General features: G+C 34.6%; 1 protein-coding gene across 3 annotated transcripts in view; it reads left to right on the top strand.

Annotated features, from left to right (window-relative positions):
* LOC142547507 (putative phosphoinositide phosphatase SAC9) overlaps positions 1-18,593 on the top strand; it is a 61,592-nt gene that overhangs the window by 26,075 nt on the left and 16,924 nt on the right. For 2 of the 3 annotated variants that reach the window (XM_075655841.1, XM_075655840.1), the window contains exons 2-8: positions 8,525-9,123; positions 10,586-10,718; positions 11,810-13,026; positions 14,137-14,244; positions 14,423-14,593; positions 16,131-16,373; positions 17,108-17,533. In XM_075655841.1, coding sequence (XP_075511956.1) covers positions 8,525-9,123; positions 10,586-10,718; positions 11,810-13,026; positions 14,137-14,244; positions 14,423-14,593; positions 16,131-16,373; positions 17,108-17,533 — 2,897 coding nt within the window. Of the gene's footprint in view, positions 1-8,040; positions 8,184-8,524; positions 9,124-10,585; positions 10,719-11,809; positions 13,027-14,136; positions 14,245-14,422; positions 14,594-16,130; positions 16,374-17,107; positions 17,534-18,593 lie in introns of those variants that run through there. The other variant, XM_075655842.1, reaches the window with a different exon arrangement.

The raw sequence follows: 18,593 nt of genomic DNA, 5'->3' as shown, positions 1-18,593 counted from the left end.
CGTATACATCCACATGCAATCATGTAAAATACTTTTTTTAAAAAAGTAGCGAAATTCCTTGTCGGAGCAACCATTTGAGGCTGATGGGGCATAGGTAAGATTCCACTTTTACGGAATCGGAGACTTTAGGCGGGAGCTTTACCATGAACATGCATAGACTTTAAAATCTTTTCTTTCATCAATACTTTTCCTTTCATCATATACATATACATTTCCTTTTATTGAATTCAGATCATTAATTCTGACTTTTATCTGATGTTGGTCGATTGATCAATCTTACGTATTACCGATACCAGGTGACGGGGACATCAGCGATACACTCACCCATCGACTGAGCCTTGGCCTAACATGTCATCGTGTCATTTTGTATTCGTGTTCGTATCAGTCACAATCAAATCACCTCTTTCAAAACATTTTATCATATCTATCACTTATAAAAATTCATGCACATAACATTTTTCTTAAAACCAAGCATGCAAATCATTATTTAAAATTTATCGTTTTCCATCATAAAACTCAATAACCTTTCAAAATTAACATTTTAACATTCATTACAACGTTCAGGACGCTGTTATGACGTCTAACATTTTTCAGGTGTAAAATGACCGGTTTGCCCTTGAAAATCTAACTTTCCCAATTTACCCTTATACATTAAAACGACGACCCGAATTCGTCCAAACTTATCATAACACCTTAAAATATATCCATAAATATTTCTTATACATAAACTTAAGCTCAGCGACTAAATTCGTAATTTGTTTTTAAAACTTGAAGCAAAGTCCCGATTTTATCTCTAATCAACTCGAAACTTAACCAAACTCTACCAAATTTTAACCATAGCTTAATCACACATAATCGTACCAATCAAGCCATTTAGAGCCATCAAAAAATCCTAGAAAGTTGCTGGAAATTTCTACCCTATTCGAACGAAACCCTAGCTTCAGCCAACCATGTGAAATCTTCGACCCTAGCCCACAACAACGAGACTCAACCCTACTTCACCCTGATGGGACCCTAACCAAACCCCTTACGACCCCTTTTGACCACCCTCTACAGCCCATGCACGAGAACGTGCAGCGCCTGCTCAAGACCCTCACGTGCATGGCTTGATTGAGTCCTAGTCGTTCGCCTCCCCTTCCTGGACCATCCCGCCGTTCTTGGACCACCATGACTCATGGCTATGACCCTCACGATCCCCGCCCCTCACCTGGTCAGCCCTTGCACAACCTCCTTCCTATTTTCTTCCCAAAAGCCGTGCCCTAGCCCTCTTGATCAGGGGCGGATTTATATTAGCCCCAAAAATTTTTTTTTAGTTTTTTTAGTTTATATTAATTTTTGAAATATTGAGTATATATATATATATATATATAAGTGGCCCACCACAATTAATTGGAAGCGCATGTAGCTTCATGGCAAAGAAAATGTCTCTTTACGTGTAGACCTGGTTTCGAATCATCAATTCCAACCCAAGATTTTTTTCTTTTTTAATAATTAATTTTCTTTTAATTTTTTAATACTTTATTACTTTTAAATTTATCACATATTAAAAAACCTTTTCTACTATCAGTCTATTACTACGCTCAAATAAAACTCTCTCAAAAATCGATTACCCTAATTTAGTTTTTTCCCAAATCAACTCTTTGTTGGTGGTGCAGTGGTGTTGTAGAAGTTCAACCAGTGAAATCGTTATTTGGTGTCTTTGGACTATTGGGTTGGTGAAGTTTTTCTCCAATTATTTTTTCAATTCGGTTTGTGTGTTTGGGCATGTCCTCGATTTTTAGTGAAATGATTTGGGGATATGAGTTTTCTGTGATTTTGTTTGATTGTTTATCTGTCATTACATTGTGGAGCATAAACGTGTTATTTGTTTAATTGTTTAGCTCTCATTACATTGTGGAGCTTCTGTGCAATTGATCATTATTGCAGATTAAAATTCCAATTACTCAATTCACCTAAGATTCATCTTAAAACTTTAGCAACTGCAATAATCATTTGACACCATACATCTAGAATGCACATTGCTACATACATCTGACAGAATTTATTAGTCTCGTAAAAAGTTTTTCCTAAATTATTTACTAATTTTTAAAAAATTCATCTATCGTTTACTAATATGTTGGGTTAAATTTTGCATTTTCAGAAATTTTCATCTCAACATGATACATGATTATTTGAGATGCTACTAGTATGGATTGTAATTTATTTTTGAACTTAATTTATGTAGTGATTGATGTTTGTTTGTTTGTTTATATTTTTTTATAAACTTTGTTTAATATATTTTGTTGAGATTTTGAAGTTTAGCAGTGAATATTGATAATGTATTATTGTAGATATTTTATTTATGGTGTTAGTATATTTAAATGACTAGATTATATTTATTATGTCAGGTGTGATTTTATTCATAAATGGGAAAGTCTGTTACAATTGATAAATTCTTTCGGAGAAGAGATCAAATCAATTAGATCCTCCCATTTCTACAGCCCCATCGATACCATCAGATGATAATCTTCCACCCGAGGTTCATTCTCAAAAGTTAATAAAGGTTGAAAGTGCAGGGGTTGATCTTAACTTCTTAGAGCGTGATCCAGGATTACGCGACAAATATGAGAATACTCTCCCAACGAGCAAGAAGAAATTCGTCGGGCTTATCTAAATCTGAAAGCATATCAGCCTATACTTTCCTTCATCCTCGCAGGTTCCAATCATCCTGGTTTGAGCTTTTTCCTTGGTTGGAGTATTCCCCAGCAAAAGATAAAGCTTTCTGTTTTCCTTGCTTTATCTTTAACAAGCCATCAGGATGTCTTAAGCAAACTGCATTTACTGTTGTTGGATTTGATAATTGGAAGAAGGCTCGAAGTGGAAAAACATGTTCTTTCCAATGTCATATTGGGAAAGATAATGTATCTTCACCTCATCGTATGGCTGAAAAGGCATGTGAGGATTTAATGAACCAACCTCGACATATACCAAGATTTTTTAACAAAATTAGCTCAGACACAGTTGCAAAGAATCGCCTTCGACTGAAAGTCGGTATACATGTAGCTCGGTTGCTTGCACTTCAGGGCGTTCCTTTTAGAGGTCATGATGAGAGCTCTAATTCATCTAATCGTGGAAACTTTCTTGAATTTCTTGATGTGGTGGCCTTGTATAACAATGAGATTTCAGATGCAATACAGAAAGCTCCGAAAAATTCCAAGTATACATGCCATGATATTCAAAATCAAATACTTCACATGTTCTCAGTGAGAGTGAAAAATGTAATTCGTGAAGAAATTGGAGCCATCAAGTATTGCATAGTCATCGATGAAGCCCGTGATGAGTCAAAAAGAGAACAAATGTCTATAGTGTTGAGGTTCGTGGACAAAAATGGATGCATACAAGAACGTTTTTTTGGGCTTGTTCATGTGTCAGATACGACAGTTTTGAAATTAAATAATGCTATATATTCTTATTTGAGTCATTACAATTTGGATGTCCAAAATATTCGAGGTCAAGGTTACGATGGTGCTAGCAATATGAGAGGTGAGTTCAATGGACTGCAAGCTTTGATTCTGAAAGATTGTAAGAGTGCTTATTATGTTCATTGCTTTGCCCATCGATTGCAGTTGGCTCTTGTTGCGGCAGCAAAAAATGTAACTCATATTCATCAGTTTTTTGGTAAATTAACTTTCATAGTTAATATGGTTGGTGCTTCGTGCAAGCGTAATGATGAATTGAAGGAAGCTCATGCAGATGGCATTGCTTATTTGATTTCTATCAATGAACTCGAGAAGGGCGTGGACTTAATCAGATATGTACTTTACAACGAGCAGCTGATACGCGTTGGAGTTCTCATTTTAGATCATTATCGAGCGTGATCAAGATGTTAAGTGCATCATGTACTATATTGCTCAAAGTTATGGAGGATGAGCTTCCTTCCCAAAGAGCAGATGCAACGTCTGTTTATGATGAAATGAATTCATTTGATTTTGTATTCATATTGCATCTAATGAATGAGATTATGGAGATCACAGATGTGCTTTGTCAGACATTGCAAATCAAGTCTCAAGATATTTTGAATGCAATGGAGCTAGTTTCATCTACAAAAAAATTAATTCAAGAGCTAAGGGATGACAAATGGGATGATTTGCTTGAAAAGGTGAAGTTTTTTTGCGTGGCTCGTAATATTGATGTTCCTGATTTTAGTGCACAGTACGTTGATGGTGAGGTCGAGCACGTCATCATCAAGGCAATTTCACAATCGAGCATCATTATAGGGTAAACTTTTTTTATGCCACGATAGATTCACAAATACAAGGAATTAATGTGTGTTTTAGTGAAGATGCGATGGAGTTAGTCATGCTTAGTTCTGCTTTAAATCCTCAAAATGCAAGTGATTCATTGAAATATATGGATATATGCAAATTGGTTGAAAAGTTTTATCCACAATATTTTACTAGTGAAGAAAAAGAACGGTTAGAGATGCAGTTGAAGCACTATGAGCATAATGTATTCAAAGGGTCATACTACAAAAGTCTTTCAATCATTTCCGAGTTGTGTCAATGGTTGGTGAAGACTAAAAAAGCTGCTACATATGACCTTGTTTTTAGAGTGATCGTGCTTGTGCTGACTCTTCCAGTTTCTACCGCTACTACAGAACGATCATTCTCAGCTATGAATATCGTCAAAACCAGACTTCAGAGCAAAATGGATGATGATTTTCTCTCGGATGTATTGATGATATTTATTGAAAGAGAAATTGCTAAAAATATTTGTATAAATACTATTATTGAAGACTTTGAAAATTTTAAGGAATGTCGAGTTTCTTTTAGTTAGAAATTTTCTTGTTAAAAACGTATTGTTTATGTTTAGTTGAATATAACTGATGGAATTTTTGTTTTTCCTCTTTCAATATTTTGTCCGCATTTTGTAAGCGGCCCCCATAATTTAGAAATCCTAGATCCGCCCCTGTTCTTGACCCCAAAATCGAGCAGCCCCTTTTATCCTTCTTTTCCAGCCCTTAACCATGCATCTAGGAGTCCCTAAACTCTTTGAAAATTGGCCCTCCAAATAGTCCTAACTTGGCAGCTCCTTTGTGCATCAATAACATGAATTAAAAAGCATGAAAACCCAAGTTTTTGGCATGTACAATTCAATAAAAAAAATATAAAGAGAGTAACATATTTTTCATGCAAACATGTATCTTTAACACATAATATGGAATGAATGATGAGTAAATAAAGATTAAGGCGTGCCTTTCTGTGTTTCATGCACGAAAATCAATTCTAGACGCGAAGAATGTTGGCGGAGAGACGAAGAATCTTTGCTGCATTTTCTTCCTTTGAAATCACGTGAATTGCTTCCCAAAAATGTGATGTGTGTGGCGTGAGGGGTGGGGAGAAAGAACCCTATGTTTCTTGTGTGATATGAAGTGTTTTGTGGTTTAGAAATTTCATCTTTCAATATAAATAATTGGGTAGAAATCTAGGCCCAAATAACTTTGTTATAATATGCCCATTATAATATAAGAAAAATATATCGTTTAGGAAAGTTTTTGAAAGTAATAACCGAGCCTCTATAAAGTCCTTGTTTTCTTCAAAAATCGATTACCCGTTTAAAATACGACTCGACGTGTAAAAACACCTCAAAAACATCATTTTAGGAAATCACCTATTAAATGTCTCATATATTAAATAATTAAAAATAATAATTTAATAAAAAAAATTTCCCTTTACCGTCCCTGGTTTCGTTTCTCGGTCGCATATCGAATAACCCTTAAAAACACCTGTTTTATGCATTCTAATAGCAAACCACATTTTAAACATGTAAACATGCCTACAACATTTAATCAATACAATTAAAATAATTTAATTAGCTATTTTTCATTTTCCTAAATTTACATGCAGTTGAATTACATTATCGCATTTTGGACCTTATAGGCTTTGCAAGAGCGTAACCCATGCATGGGCTATATTAAGCTATGCATCTCTTGGTAGCTTTGTAGTACCGCTTGTGGCAACAAGGTTGATTCCCAGCGTGCCTAATTTGCCTCGTGGAGGATGTGTTTACACTATAACTGGGAGCCAGTGGATTAAAATTTTATAAGACAATGTTATGTTGTCGCATCCAAGAATACATGCTCTAAATATTCTTAAACATAGTGTGGTTCTTTTCAAACACTAAACAAAAATGCTCTCGATGTTCTTGACTTGGATCATATTACTTTCTTACGAGGCTGTAAATGCATGCTATCAAATTGGGATCCTTGAACTTAGCGTATTGTTCGCTCCATTTGAAACTACAAATTCGTGGTCATGTTTTCCAATTAAAGACTCCGATTCTATTTAAAATGATAAAGTAATATATTGCTTACAAAACTTGCCAGATAACAAATGAAGTCTCTACCCAATTTATATTAGTAGAGCTCTACAATGAATGACCAAGATCTACTTGATCCAACTATAGGGATCCGGTCTTCAAAAACTACATACAAAAATCTAGATAATTTCACTCTATCTAGAAGTGAGTGAGCCTCTTTGGACACCATAGTTAAAAAGTTCTGGAATTGCGCACAAAGGTGCATGTTTGTGACACTTAGCTTCAATTTAAGGGTTCGATCCGAAAATTGCTATGAATTAAATTACAAAGATTTTTTCAAATAAAAAAATTATTATTTGTTAATAACGTGGATATCATTTGAAAATGATTAGTTAAAGAAAAAATTGAATTTTCGGTCGATCCTAATAATAGGAATCTATGACATTTTCAATCTTAGAGCATTTATTAACTATTTTTCACTTGTTTTAACTGTACTTACGATTAAATTGATATCTCTTTTAATTCGATGAAATCATAAAGCTATATGATTTATTCGAAATTGGCATAAGTTTCTCGTTGAATATATTCGGAACATTTTAACCTAATTGATCTGTATATTAATATTTCTTTCATTGAGTTTTTCTCTTATTCATATAGTTCCATACTTCAAAAATAAATAAATAAATAATTCCAAGAACAATAATTGGCTCAAGTGTTATTTTTTCCCTAGACTTTGATTCTTCAGGCCTTTTAACTAAAATACAGAAAGTTATACTATCGATACAAACTCTTCAATCTAAGTGGTCAATAATGATTGATACATGTAAGTACTATCAGTACCAACTCTTCAATACAAGTGATTAATAATGACTAATGCATGTAAGTATGATGATATTAAGCTTTGTTCGAGCTAGATGATAAAGATTATCATGTTCGGTTTCTTCAAAAGATGGATGTATCGCCTATCCTAACATGAAATCGTGATTGTGCCGTGATTTTCTATATATTAGTTTCTTTTTATAACAAAATTTCCGTCAACCCCAAAAAATTCAAATGCATAATTGTGTGTTTTAACAATTAAAATTTTCATATTAAAAAAATTCAATCAAAATTTATATAAATAAATATAACATAAAATTACATAAAAATCTAATTTTATTCTGAAATTTCAATATGTTTCATAAATTATCCCCATGCTTTAATAAGGAGGTACACAATTTTGGTGTTTTTTTTATAAAGTATCTAAAAATTTGAAGTGCGCAAAATTTTGTGATAAAATGTGGAACACATTAAAATTTGAGCTTAAAGGTAAGATTTTTAAGTTATTTTACAAAATATCTAATATATTATTTATAATTTGTGTAAAGTAAAAATATTATTTTGAACTTTTTTATATATATATGTTTTGTGTTTGTTATGAAAAATAATTTTAAGAAAATACATAACAATAAATTGATTTTTTTTAAAAGAAAAAATATAAAAAATAAGAATAATAAAATTGGAAGTAAAGGAAAATGTGATTCAAGTGTGTGTTCTAACAGATTTATTTATAATCCTCCTTCCAACCAAGAAACCCCTTGTATATTTTATTTTGAAACCAATTGTATTTTTATCTTCGTTGGTTCGGCTTTTCGGAGCTTTCCCAATTGCAGCATTTCCCATTTTGAAAAAAATTGGTCTTCTTTTTTTCTCTGAATTTGGCCTTGATTCACGGTTTAGGTTTTTTTTTTTTTAAGCGAAGCATGTATAGTGGATCGAGTGATGGCGAAGGTCACGGCACGTCTGCGCCAAGGAAAATTCTGCCGGCTTCTTCGATGCTTTGGGTCTGAAACATTCGCAGCTATATCGGATCCTGTGCGGGCCTCGGCCCTCCGAAGCTCTCATGGGTTTGTTTGTTCTTCCCATCAAACTCTAGTTGTACGAACTAGCAGCATTAATTAGGGAGTTATAGAATTTCAGTTGACTAAGCTGGAAATTTTCATATGTTTCTTAAGTGAAATTCTGTGGTAATGAGCACAATATATTTGTTAATTGTTGTGAATTTTAGTAAAATTGGACATTCTCCTTTGGGCAGAAGTTAAGTGTGGTTTTGAAATATAAGAAATGGAGACATGGGTGTGTTTTTAGATCAAATAGGTTTGAAGTATTCAGATTCTGTGTTTATCAGCTTTAATCATGGGTTTTTTTTTTTTTTTTTATATCTGATGTTTCCTGATACCTACTGCAGATGGTGGTCTAAGAGATACATCTGTCCTTGTTGTTACGTTGGACTCTGGTGAAGTATATATCATTGTTAGCTTGTCTACTAGAAGTGATACTCAGTTGATCTATGTTGATCCAACTACTGGGGCTCTTCGTTATACAGCAAAGCAGGGTTATGATATTTTCAAGTCTCAAAAGGAAGCGCTAGATTATTTAACCAACGGTTCAAAGTGGCTTTGCAAGAGTGTAACCCATGCACGGGCTATATTAGGCTATGCTGCCCTTGGTAGCTTTGCAGTACTGCTTGTGGCAACGAGGTTGATTCCCAGCATACCTAATTTGCCTGGTGGAGGATGTGTTTACACTGTAATTGAGAGCCAGTGGATTAAAATTTCTCTTCAAAACCCTCAACCACAGAGTAAAACTGAGAACAAAAATATTCAAGAACTCACTGAGTCTGACATCGATGGGAAACATTACTTCTGTGAAACGAGGGACATAACTCGGCCATTTCCTAGCCGCATGCCCTTGCAGAGTCCTGATGAGGAATTCGTGTGGAATAAATGGTTTTCAATGCCTTTCAAAAACATTGGGCTTTCACAGCATTGTGTCATTCTTCTGCAGGTTTAAGTCACTCTGTAGCTTTATATCTGTTATCATCTGAACTTTTTGACTTATTTGGATTTCTTTTCTACGGACTTTCTGTTTATTTTAGATCTCAGAAGCTGTGGTTCTAAAATTGTTTGTGTATGTTATCTTTGTATAAAAAGGCTAAAAGTATAAATGATGTTGAAAGTTTAACTCAATACTGTTTATCTGCACAGTGTTATCTTTTCTGTTGAATTCTTAAAAAAATCTTCTTAAAAAATAATACAGATATGTTTTTATCTTTCAAAACCATTCTCATAACCTTTCCCCAATTATTTTTCAGAATATCATAAACAAAACAAAACATGCACTTGAAGCTTCTACCAATACTTTATTTGTACCTTTAGTGTTAAGAGTTACTTTAGATGTTGTTGACTGCTTAGCATTTATATATAGCATCACCACCAGTCTGAATTTTTGACATGTTTGTCTTGGCCCTCTGACTGTTGGTAAACATGTGCGTCTTAATTATAGGGTAGATCCTTGAATTATTGCAGTATAATTTGCTTTTGTGTCATGCTGTCTTCAAAAGAGATGAAGGAACCTGAAGAAGCAGCCGGAGTACACATTTTAGAATAATATGTGGCAAATTTCATTTATTACTCATGTGAAATATCAAAAAGCATAAAACCCCCTATGTTAAATTAAATGTCTTTTAAAACATCTGTGCCCGATTTGCAGGGGGTGTAAATCGGATTTTTAAAAGCACAGGTATGATTATTGCGACTGTTAAAACAGGATTTATTGCTTAAGAGTAAGAATATAATGATAACAAATGATTAAATGAAAAGCTAAAGAGAAATGGTATGATCCGATGGCGGAGAACCGAAGGACGAAAATTAATGCAGTCACTAGTTGTTTGGAGAATGTTTTAAATGCATTATTTCCTCGAGTAATCCTCTAGAAAAGCAAAGGAGCTCCTGAAAATAAGATGAAGTGAGTTGTACTTGATTTTTTTTGGGTGTACGCTTTTATTTTCTGTAGTTTGTTTAGAATCTATTTGCTGACTTATGCTATCTCTCTGTAACTGTCTTCTTTGTGGGCTGACATTCTATTAAGCTCCATTAATTTTAGAAGTGTATTTAACCTGGATGGCCATGTCGCATTGTGTCCTTATTAACTGTAAATAGATTTAAAATTCTGGAATCCGTATTTCTTTAAATATTTAGTGCTGTTAAAAAATAAAGTATGGTATTCTGTTCTTCGAAGAAAAGAATACTCATTTTTTGTGATAAAAAAGTTAGATCTCTTTTCTATTAAAAATATACCTTCAGTAGCTAGGTGTCTTTTCTTTTGTGGTCATATGTGCAGTTGGTTGCCTTTATTTTATGGACTTTACATTCTAATTTCATTGTGAAAGTAATAATTTTTCTAAGTGTAATTTTATTATTTTAATCTGAATCATCTGTTTTTCTATGGATACTTATAAAATGTACAGGGGTTTGCGGAATGCAAGACCTTTGGTAGCCTAGGTCAGCAGGAGGGTGTTGTTGCACTCACTGCTCGTCGCAGTAGGTTGCATCCTGGAACTCGATACCTAGCAAGGGGTTTAAACTCATGTTATAGCACAGGTAATTCTTCCTATGATTTATTTCTTTATATTGTATCTGCTTTCTTCTTTTACAGGTTGAACTTAATCACTCTTTTGGATAGTTCCCTTTTAAGTATGATATATACATTCCTCGGAAAAAATTGTATTCTTGTCATTTCTTTGTCATGATCTTTAAAGGTAGGAAGAGAAATGTCTATCAACACTCCGTCACCACCGAAGTTTTACTTGGAATTTCCTCCAGATCGCAGAGTAGTTATCACCTACTTGACAACTTATAATTGAAAATGCTGTGTGGCTGAGGAGGAAACATTCTTCAGATTAATCCAATTCTTCACTGAAACATAGATCTAAACAAGTTCAAAATAATTTTTCAAGATCCAAGTCCAACTTTTCTTTTCTGTTTCTTAAAGCCTCTCCTGTCTTATTTTTTGGCACTTCCCAAAATTTTCCATCTCCTTTTTTAAGTCTTTTACTCTAATCTCGACCCCATATTCTCCAATTTATATTTGTGGTATATACAATGAGAAAGGTGAGTGGGTGGAGATGTCACACCTTCACCTCCTTTTCTACTTTGAGAAATGTGGAAAATGAAGCTAGTAAGTTTCATACAAGTTAAGATGGGAACTAAAAAGGGGAGAGAAGATTACATGTGGTTGGGATTTTGGAATAATGGTGGGAGTGGCACGAGAGAGGGAAGAGTTGAGAAGATTACAAACGGGAGACATATTAATTTTTTGCAATGGTAGTCTAGTCGACTGATCTTAACTAATTATCCCATTTTATTCTTATCTCATAAAATTATATTATATATCATTCAACAAATAATCGATCCATTATCCCATCAATAAAAAAATTTAGCCGCACTGAGTGTGTTCATCTCTCCATTCGTATCTATTTCTCCTTACATCTCTGTATCTTGATTTGGTACATCTTTTCATATTTATGGATTATCACATCATGTTGCTGCTTGCACTTAAAAGCATTCTTTCATCTTTGTATCATATTACTTTTCACACCCAGATTTTCAATACAGTGTTACTGTATCCATCAATGACCTTTTCTTCTATGGGTCTTTTCCTCTTCCGATCATCTACTATTTTCAATGAGCAGGCAATGAAGTTGAGTGTGAACAACTTGTTTGGATTCCCAAAAGAGCTGGTCAAAGTGTTCCTTTCAACACATACATTTGGCGAAGAGGTACCATCCCTATCTGGTGGGGTGCAGAGCTAAAACTTACTGCTGCAGAAGCAGAGATATATGTTTCAGACCGTGATCCTTATAGGGGGAGTTCTCAGTATTACCAGAGGTTGACTCAAAAATATGATTCGCGAAATCTGGATGTGGCTGTTGGTGGATATAAGAAAAGGAGTGCTTTGGTTCCAATCGTTTGTGTCAACTTGCTAAGGAATGCGGAAGGGAAATCTGAATCCATTTTAGTCCAACATTTTGAAGAATCTTTAAACTATATTCGATCAATAGGAACACTTCCTTATACTCGAATTCACTTGATAAACTATGATTGGCATGCTAGTGTAAAACTCAAGGGAGAACAGCAAACAATTGAAGGGCTTTGGTATCTTCTTAAGGCCCCTACTGTTTCTATTGATATTTCTGAGGGTGATTATCTGAGATCTCGTCAACGAATTAAAGACTGCAAAGGTGAGATAATATATAACGAGGACTATGATGGTGCTTTCTGCCTAAGATTGCATCAAAATGGAGTACTACGTTTTAATTGTGCGGATTCTTTGGATAGAACAAATGCTGCTAGTTTTTTTGGAGCTCTCCAGGTTTTTATGGAACAGTGTAGACGGTTAGGCATATCACTTGATAGTGATTTGGCATACGGTTCACAATCATCTGGTAACTATGCTGGATATGTTGCTCCATTGCCACCTGGCTGGGAAAAACGATCTGATTCTGTGACGGGGAAAACATATTTCATTGATCACAACACTAGGACTACTACATGGAATCATCCTTGTCCAGATAAACCTTGGAAGAGGTTTGACATGACCTTTGAGGAGTTTAAGAGATCAACAATCTTATCACCTATATCTCAACTTGCGGATCTTTTTTTGGCTGCCGGTGATATTCATGCAACGTTGTATACGGGTTCCAAAGCTATGCACAGCCAAATTCTTAGCATTTTTAATGAGGAATCTGGAAAGTTCAAGCAGTTTTCTGCTGCACAGAATATGAAAATCACCCTGCAGAGAAGGTATAAGAATGCAGTTGTTGATAGCTCGCGTCAGAAGCAACTACAGATTTTTCTGGGATTAAGGCTCTTCAAGCATTTCCCTTCAGCAATGATTCATCCCATACATGTATGCTATTATAGATCTCAACAAATTATTTTGTCTTTGTAGTTTAAGTCTTCTTTTAAGCCGTCTGGTTACTTATGTTGTTTCTGACTCTCCCTAATTTTACTGTCTTGTTGAGTAAACTGATTTCTTTTAAACTTTCACAAGGTTTTCTGTTCATTCCCGTCATTTTACCCATTGATGGCCATTTAGTAACTTATGATAGTTGTCAGATCAGTAAACCACTGAAATTCCTCCCTCTTTTTCTTTGCTCCAGTCTTAACAACTAAATAAAATTGGTTTTAAGTTTGCCTGTCAATTTCTTATTCTTTTTTAATTTTTGCTTCCTTTCTGGTGGATTGAATTTTATTTATAAGCTAATTTACTATATTATTAACTTCTATAACATGAATGGACATTGTTGGAACCTGATGAATGCAATGCAGCTACCGACCCAACTATTTCATGAAGGGAAATTTTTTTTTTTGCAAGTTCTTATTAAGCAAACACGTATTTTCGAGGTTGAGGTAGTAAGTGGTGACTGGAAGTCTGAAGATGGTTAGGCCTGTTCATTAGGAGATCATGTAGAATTATTTAAAATGCATGGCAACTATTTGTGGAATATGTTTGCAATGCTCTCATTATGAAATGTATGTTAATGGATAATCCATATGGATATATTGACAAGTGAATTGGCCACATACTGGTAATGACTTAAATCTAATCTTAATTGAAAATGACTGATGTTTGAGATTCAAGTGGCTTGGTCTATTCATGTACTGTATGTTGTTACACTCTGTTGGCCGCCAGTTGTTAGAACACTATTTAATATGTATTACAAGGTTGTAGAATGGTCCACTGATGTACTCTCTCTTATTTTATTATTAATAAAATATCGTTTCTTATAAAAAAAATTACAAGGTGGTAGAATGACAAGTTGTAGGTAAGAAATGGTTGGAAAAATTATGATGTGTGAAACAGTTGTAGCAGCTCTTCCGTTCTTATCATTTGTGAAAGGTTGCTTTAGTCAGACATGCCATTTTTTATTTCAGTCACGGCGCAGAATTTCTGCACCATGTTAGTTTTCTCATGTTGAAACTGGCATTATTTTATTCTTCGTGCTGATTTTTACAGGTACCTTCTCGACCATTTGGATGCTTTCTGAAACCAGTCCCAAGCATGCTATCACGTTCCGATGGGGGAGCTGATCTTCTGAGTTTCAAAAGAAAAGACCTCATATGGGTATGTTACTTTATGTTTGTTGTTTTATAGGACTTTTATGGCACTTAAGAATTTGGGTGAATTTAATTCAACTCACCAAACCCTCCACCCCATGTATCATAGATTCATAATCAAACCATCTTCCTCAGGTTTCAAATTGTTGGATTCAAGTCGTTGATTACTGCTTTTGTGTGTATAGGTTTCTTCACAGGATGCAGATGTGATTGAGCTCTTCATCTATCTTGGAGAGCCTTGCCATGTCTGTCAGCTTCTTCTCACTGTTTCACATGGGGTGGATGACACTACTTTTCCCTCAACAGTTGACGTCAGAACAGGGCGTTCTCTGGATGGACTTAAACTTGTTCTCGAGGTCTGGCATATCACTGACATTGATTTTTGAACTATCAGTGACGTGGTTAGCACCGAAAATAGTTTTCTATGATCTGGTGCTCTTTCAGTTACGTTGTTGAACTAAAGAAAATTTATCCTTTAAACCTGTTTTTGAATCGTTTTGTTCTCTTTTCTTTGATGGAAAAACTTGATTGTAGCTGTATTTACAGCCAAAACTTTCAGTTACGTTGTTGAACTAAAGAAAATTTATCCTTTCAACCTGTTTTTGAATCGTTTTGTTCTCTTTTCTTTGATGGAAAAACTTGATTGTAGCTGTATTTACAGCCAAAACTAGGTACAAGTGCTCAGGCATGCATCATTAAGGAATTCTTTTATTTCGTGTTTCAGTTTCAACGACAATGGAAAATTTATTCCTCATTATTTTAGGTATTAAATTATATGTACATGTGATAAATTTTGTTGACTTTGATATACCTGACTTTAATAAAGCGAGTCTCATTTTGCTCCTTAAGCCTTAGTTCGAGATGCTCTATCACCCAATCTCTTTTAGTTGGAAATGCTTGATGGTTGCAAAGGTGTAGCTCATTAGCAGACCTAACTTTGTCATGATTGAGAACTATATTTGCAATGAGGATGATAAATCTTTTTTGGATTAGTCCATTAAGTGTTGTAAATGGCGGTGACGAGGCGGTCTGTGACATCTTACCGCCTCGGCTGCCTAGACTGTTGAATTTTTTTTACATAATTTGATATAATCATGCAATGCAATTACAAATAATCATCATTCTTTATGTGATATATGTAATTAATTGATGTTTATGCATAAGTGAGCTTCATACAATAAAATATAATTTACATAAGGTGCAAATAAATATATAAATGCAACTAAATAGATAATTAACAAAGATTCATCACTGTATTATTACTAAAAAATTAATTTTATTACTTACCAAAAGTCTAAGTTTAAAATTCAAAGTTTCTCTTTTTCTTCAACAATTAAATAAAAGATAAAAAATTAGAACAAGAATTTTTCGGACATATACAAGAGCTGACCTAGTGGGCTGGTGGTGGGCAGTTCGAGGCGAAAGGAGGCCGGGGGTGTGTGAGTGACTGGGCTGGTGGGCCTATCATGTTTTGGAAGAGAAAGTGTACAAGTGTACTATTAATTAGAGTTTTTTTAATTTTTGTTGACTTTGACCTCCTCGCCTGCCTGCTTCGCCCCCTCACCCACCCCTTCTCATCTTGTACCGCCTAAGGCAAAGGCAAGTGGTGCGGGTCAACGCCCGCCTTGGCCCCCATTTAGAACATTGGCCAAATTCTTGGCATATAGATACACATTGCTTTGTTGGTTTTGCTTCATTCCTGTGGTAGGTAATTAGGTTTGTCTTTCTAGTGTTTTATGATTTATCTGATTTTGTGATTTGTCTCTGGATCATTTTTCATATTAAAACAAAAGCTATTAAAGTAAATAGAAATTGCTTTTTTTAATGTTTCCTTTACTTTGAATTGGTGCTGTCGACCTTATGGTTTTCTGTTAACATATTGACTGTCCATAGGGAGCTTCCATACCTCAATGTGCTAGTGGGACAAACATTCTGATACCACTAACAGGATCAATTAATGCTGAGGATGTGGCTGTTACTGGGGCAGGTGCTCGTTTGCATGGCCAAGAGACTTCTAGTCCTTCCATGTTGTACGACTTTGAAGAATTGGAAGGAGAACTGGATTTTCTTACTCGTGTTGTTGCGCTTACATTTTATCCTGCAGTGGCTGGAAGAGGTCCAATGACACTTGGCGAGGTATGAAGAAATAAGTAAATGTTGTCTTCTAGGCTTCAGTATTGTGTTTCATCTGTTTCATTTTTTTCTAGATGAGTATGCATCATTGGTTGAGATTTGGGTAAAAAATTTAGTGTAAATCAAATCTTAAAATGTAATGGGATCATGTTTCCCTCACAAATTCATCTAGTGTTCTTCTTGTGTGTTTTGAGACGACACCTCCAATACGTATATATCATGTTTTAGAGATCCTGGACAAGATTGAGCTCTATTAACATATCTTATTGGCCCCTGTCCTGTGATTATCTTTGCCATGGAAGCTTAAATTTTTGTCGAAGTGCATGATATATTTTTCATAATGAGTCTTAAGTTTTATTTTTTTTTTACGATTTGTGGTACATATTTGGTTAATATTTTGTCTTTTCACAGTTGATTGGTTAAGTACTAGTTAAAGTTGCTAAACATTCATATTGTTTGCTGCCAAGGCAATATGACCAAGACATACCATTGTCCACACTCGTTTAAGATGGGGCATAACAAATTGCACACTGAACATGGTATCTGCCATCAATTTAAGCTCAACAAAGAGAAAAATCTTCAGGACCACTTTTTATAAAATAAGAATGATTTTGAAGAAATATAGAAGGATATGATTATTCAACTTGGCCATTTTTGTTATAATTATTTGATCAGAATTTTATGCTGTCATAACTTCTCATTAAGAAGATTATGATCCTGTAGTGGATTACGTGCAGGTAGAGATCCTTGGAGTTTCATTTCCATGGAGATCTATTTTGTCCTGCGAAGACAGCAGCTCCAAAATTTTTCAACGGATAAATTCTCAGCAAATGGAATCGAACTGTTCTGTTTTGGATACCAACCCTTTTGCGGCTACCATGGTACATGATAAAGAGCCTCCATCATTTCATTCGGAACCATCTGCCAATTCATTGGTAGACCTTTTGACAGGAGAATTGCAACTTTCAGACTCCATTCCTCAGCCATCTACAGGAACTGTTGATCACCAAGGGAGTGACTTACTTGACTTTTGGGATGATCCTGTGACTGAGCTGGTTGCTGATGTACATAATGACTCCAATATTATTTCATCTCAAGGACCTTCTGATAATGCTTCTCAACTTTACGTTAGATCTTTCAAACTTCTCGCAGGACCTCACTGGGTATGTTTTAATTCTGAACTGAAATCCATCTGTCTTATGCTTGTGCTCAATTGTAGTTGTTGATTTTTTTGTTTTAAGTTTTGAATTTCAATTACATTGGGTATTCAATGAGACTCATCTCTCAAGTGGCTCAACCGTGATTGTGCTGATTTTCTAGATTTTTTTTACTTCTGTCAAGCATTTGTAGGGATAAAAATTGATACTCAATTCTATAATTTTAGAAGACAGAGTTCTATTGTTGCATCCAGGAATTCATGCTCTAAATATTTGATATCATTGATCACTTTTTTACACTCAAACATGCTTCTGTAAATCCTTCTGTGAATTTCAGAATGATTTGAAAATCATTACTTCTGTCGCCGTTAAAGTGTCAAACATTGGGCGAAGTTAGCCAGTACAGTAACTGTAATGAGAAGGAAGTGTTAAAAGATTATCATCTGCTAAACTGATCTATTATGAACACGAACGGTTATTACATGATTCCAATATTTAATTGCTCAATTTATTGTGTAAATTCTCCATATGAGTTGCCATGATTAGATGGTCAAGACAGATATGTTCAGTTTTTTGCTTTATTTTGGTTCTGCATCATGTGACTATACCATCCAAAATGAGTTTCATAGAGATTGTTTCTTATAAAAAAAAAAGTTTCATAGAGGAAATAAAGATTCAAATGCCACATCTTGTGCTCCAACAACAATTCATCAACACTGCGTGTATCATGCATTTGCCTATGTATCTAACTCCTTTTGTCTTTTCTAATTCTTCTTTTTCCAGAGTGGAAAATTAAAAGAGAGCTTCTCTTTTGTGTTTTTGTCATAGTTGTCAAGGCGCTAGGCGACGTCAAGGCGACGAGCCACTGCCTAGTGCCCGAACGCCTAGGCGACAAAAGGCGATCGCCTAGCCACGAGACGATAATATAGAGAGAATGTATTATATATTTATGTTCTACTAAAAATCAACTATTAATAATAATGAACTATATGAAAAACTAAATATATAAAGCTTCAAGTAACAAAAAACAAAAATATCTCAATATTGTCGATAAATCAACACATTC

Source organism: Primulina tabacum, chromosome 5, assembly GCF_025594145.1.
Source record: "Primulina tabacum isolate GXHZ01 chromosome 5, ASM2559414v2, whole genome shotgun sequence".
NCBI classification, from domain to species: Eukaryota; Viridiplantae; Streptophyta; class Magnoliopsida; order Lamiales; family Gesneriaceae; genus Primulina; species Primulina tabacum.
Note: the sequence above shows the minus strand (reverse complement) of the source record. Positions and strands in the feature narration are given on the sequence as shown.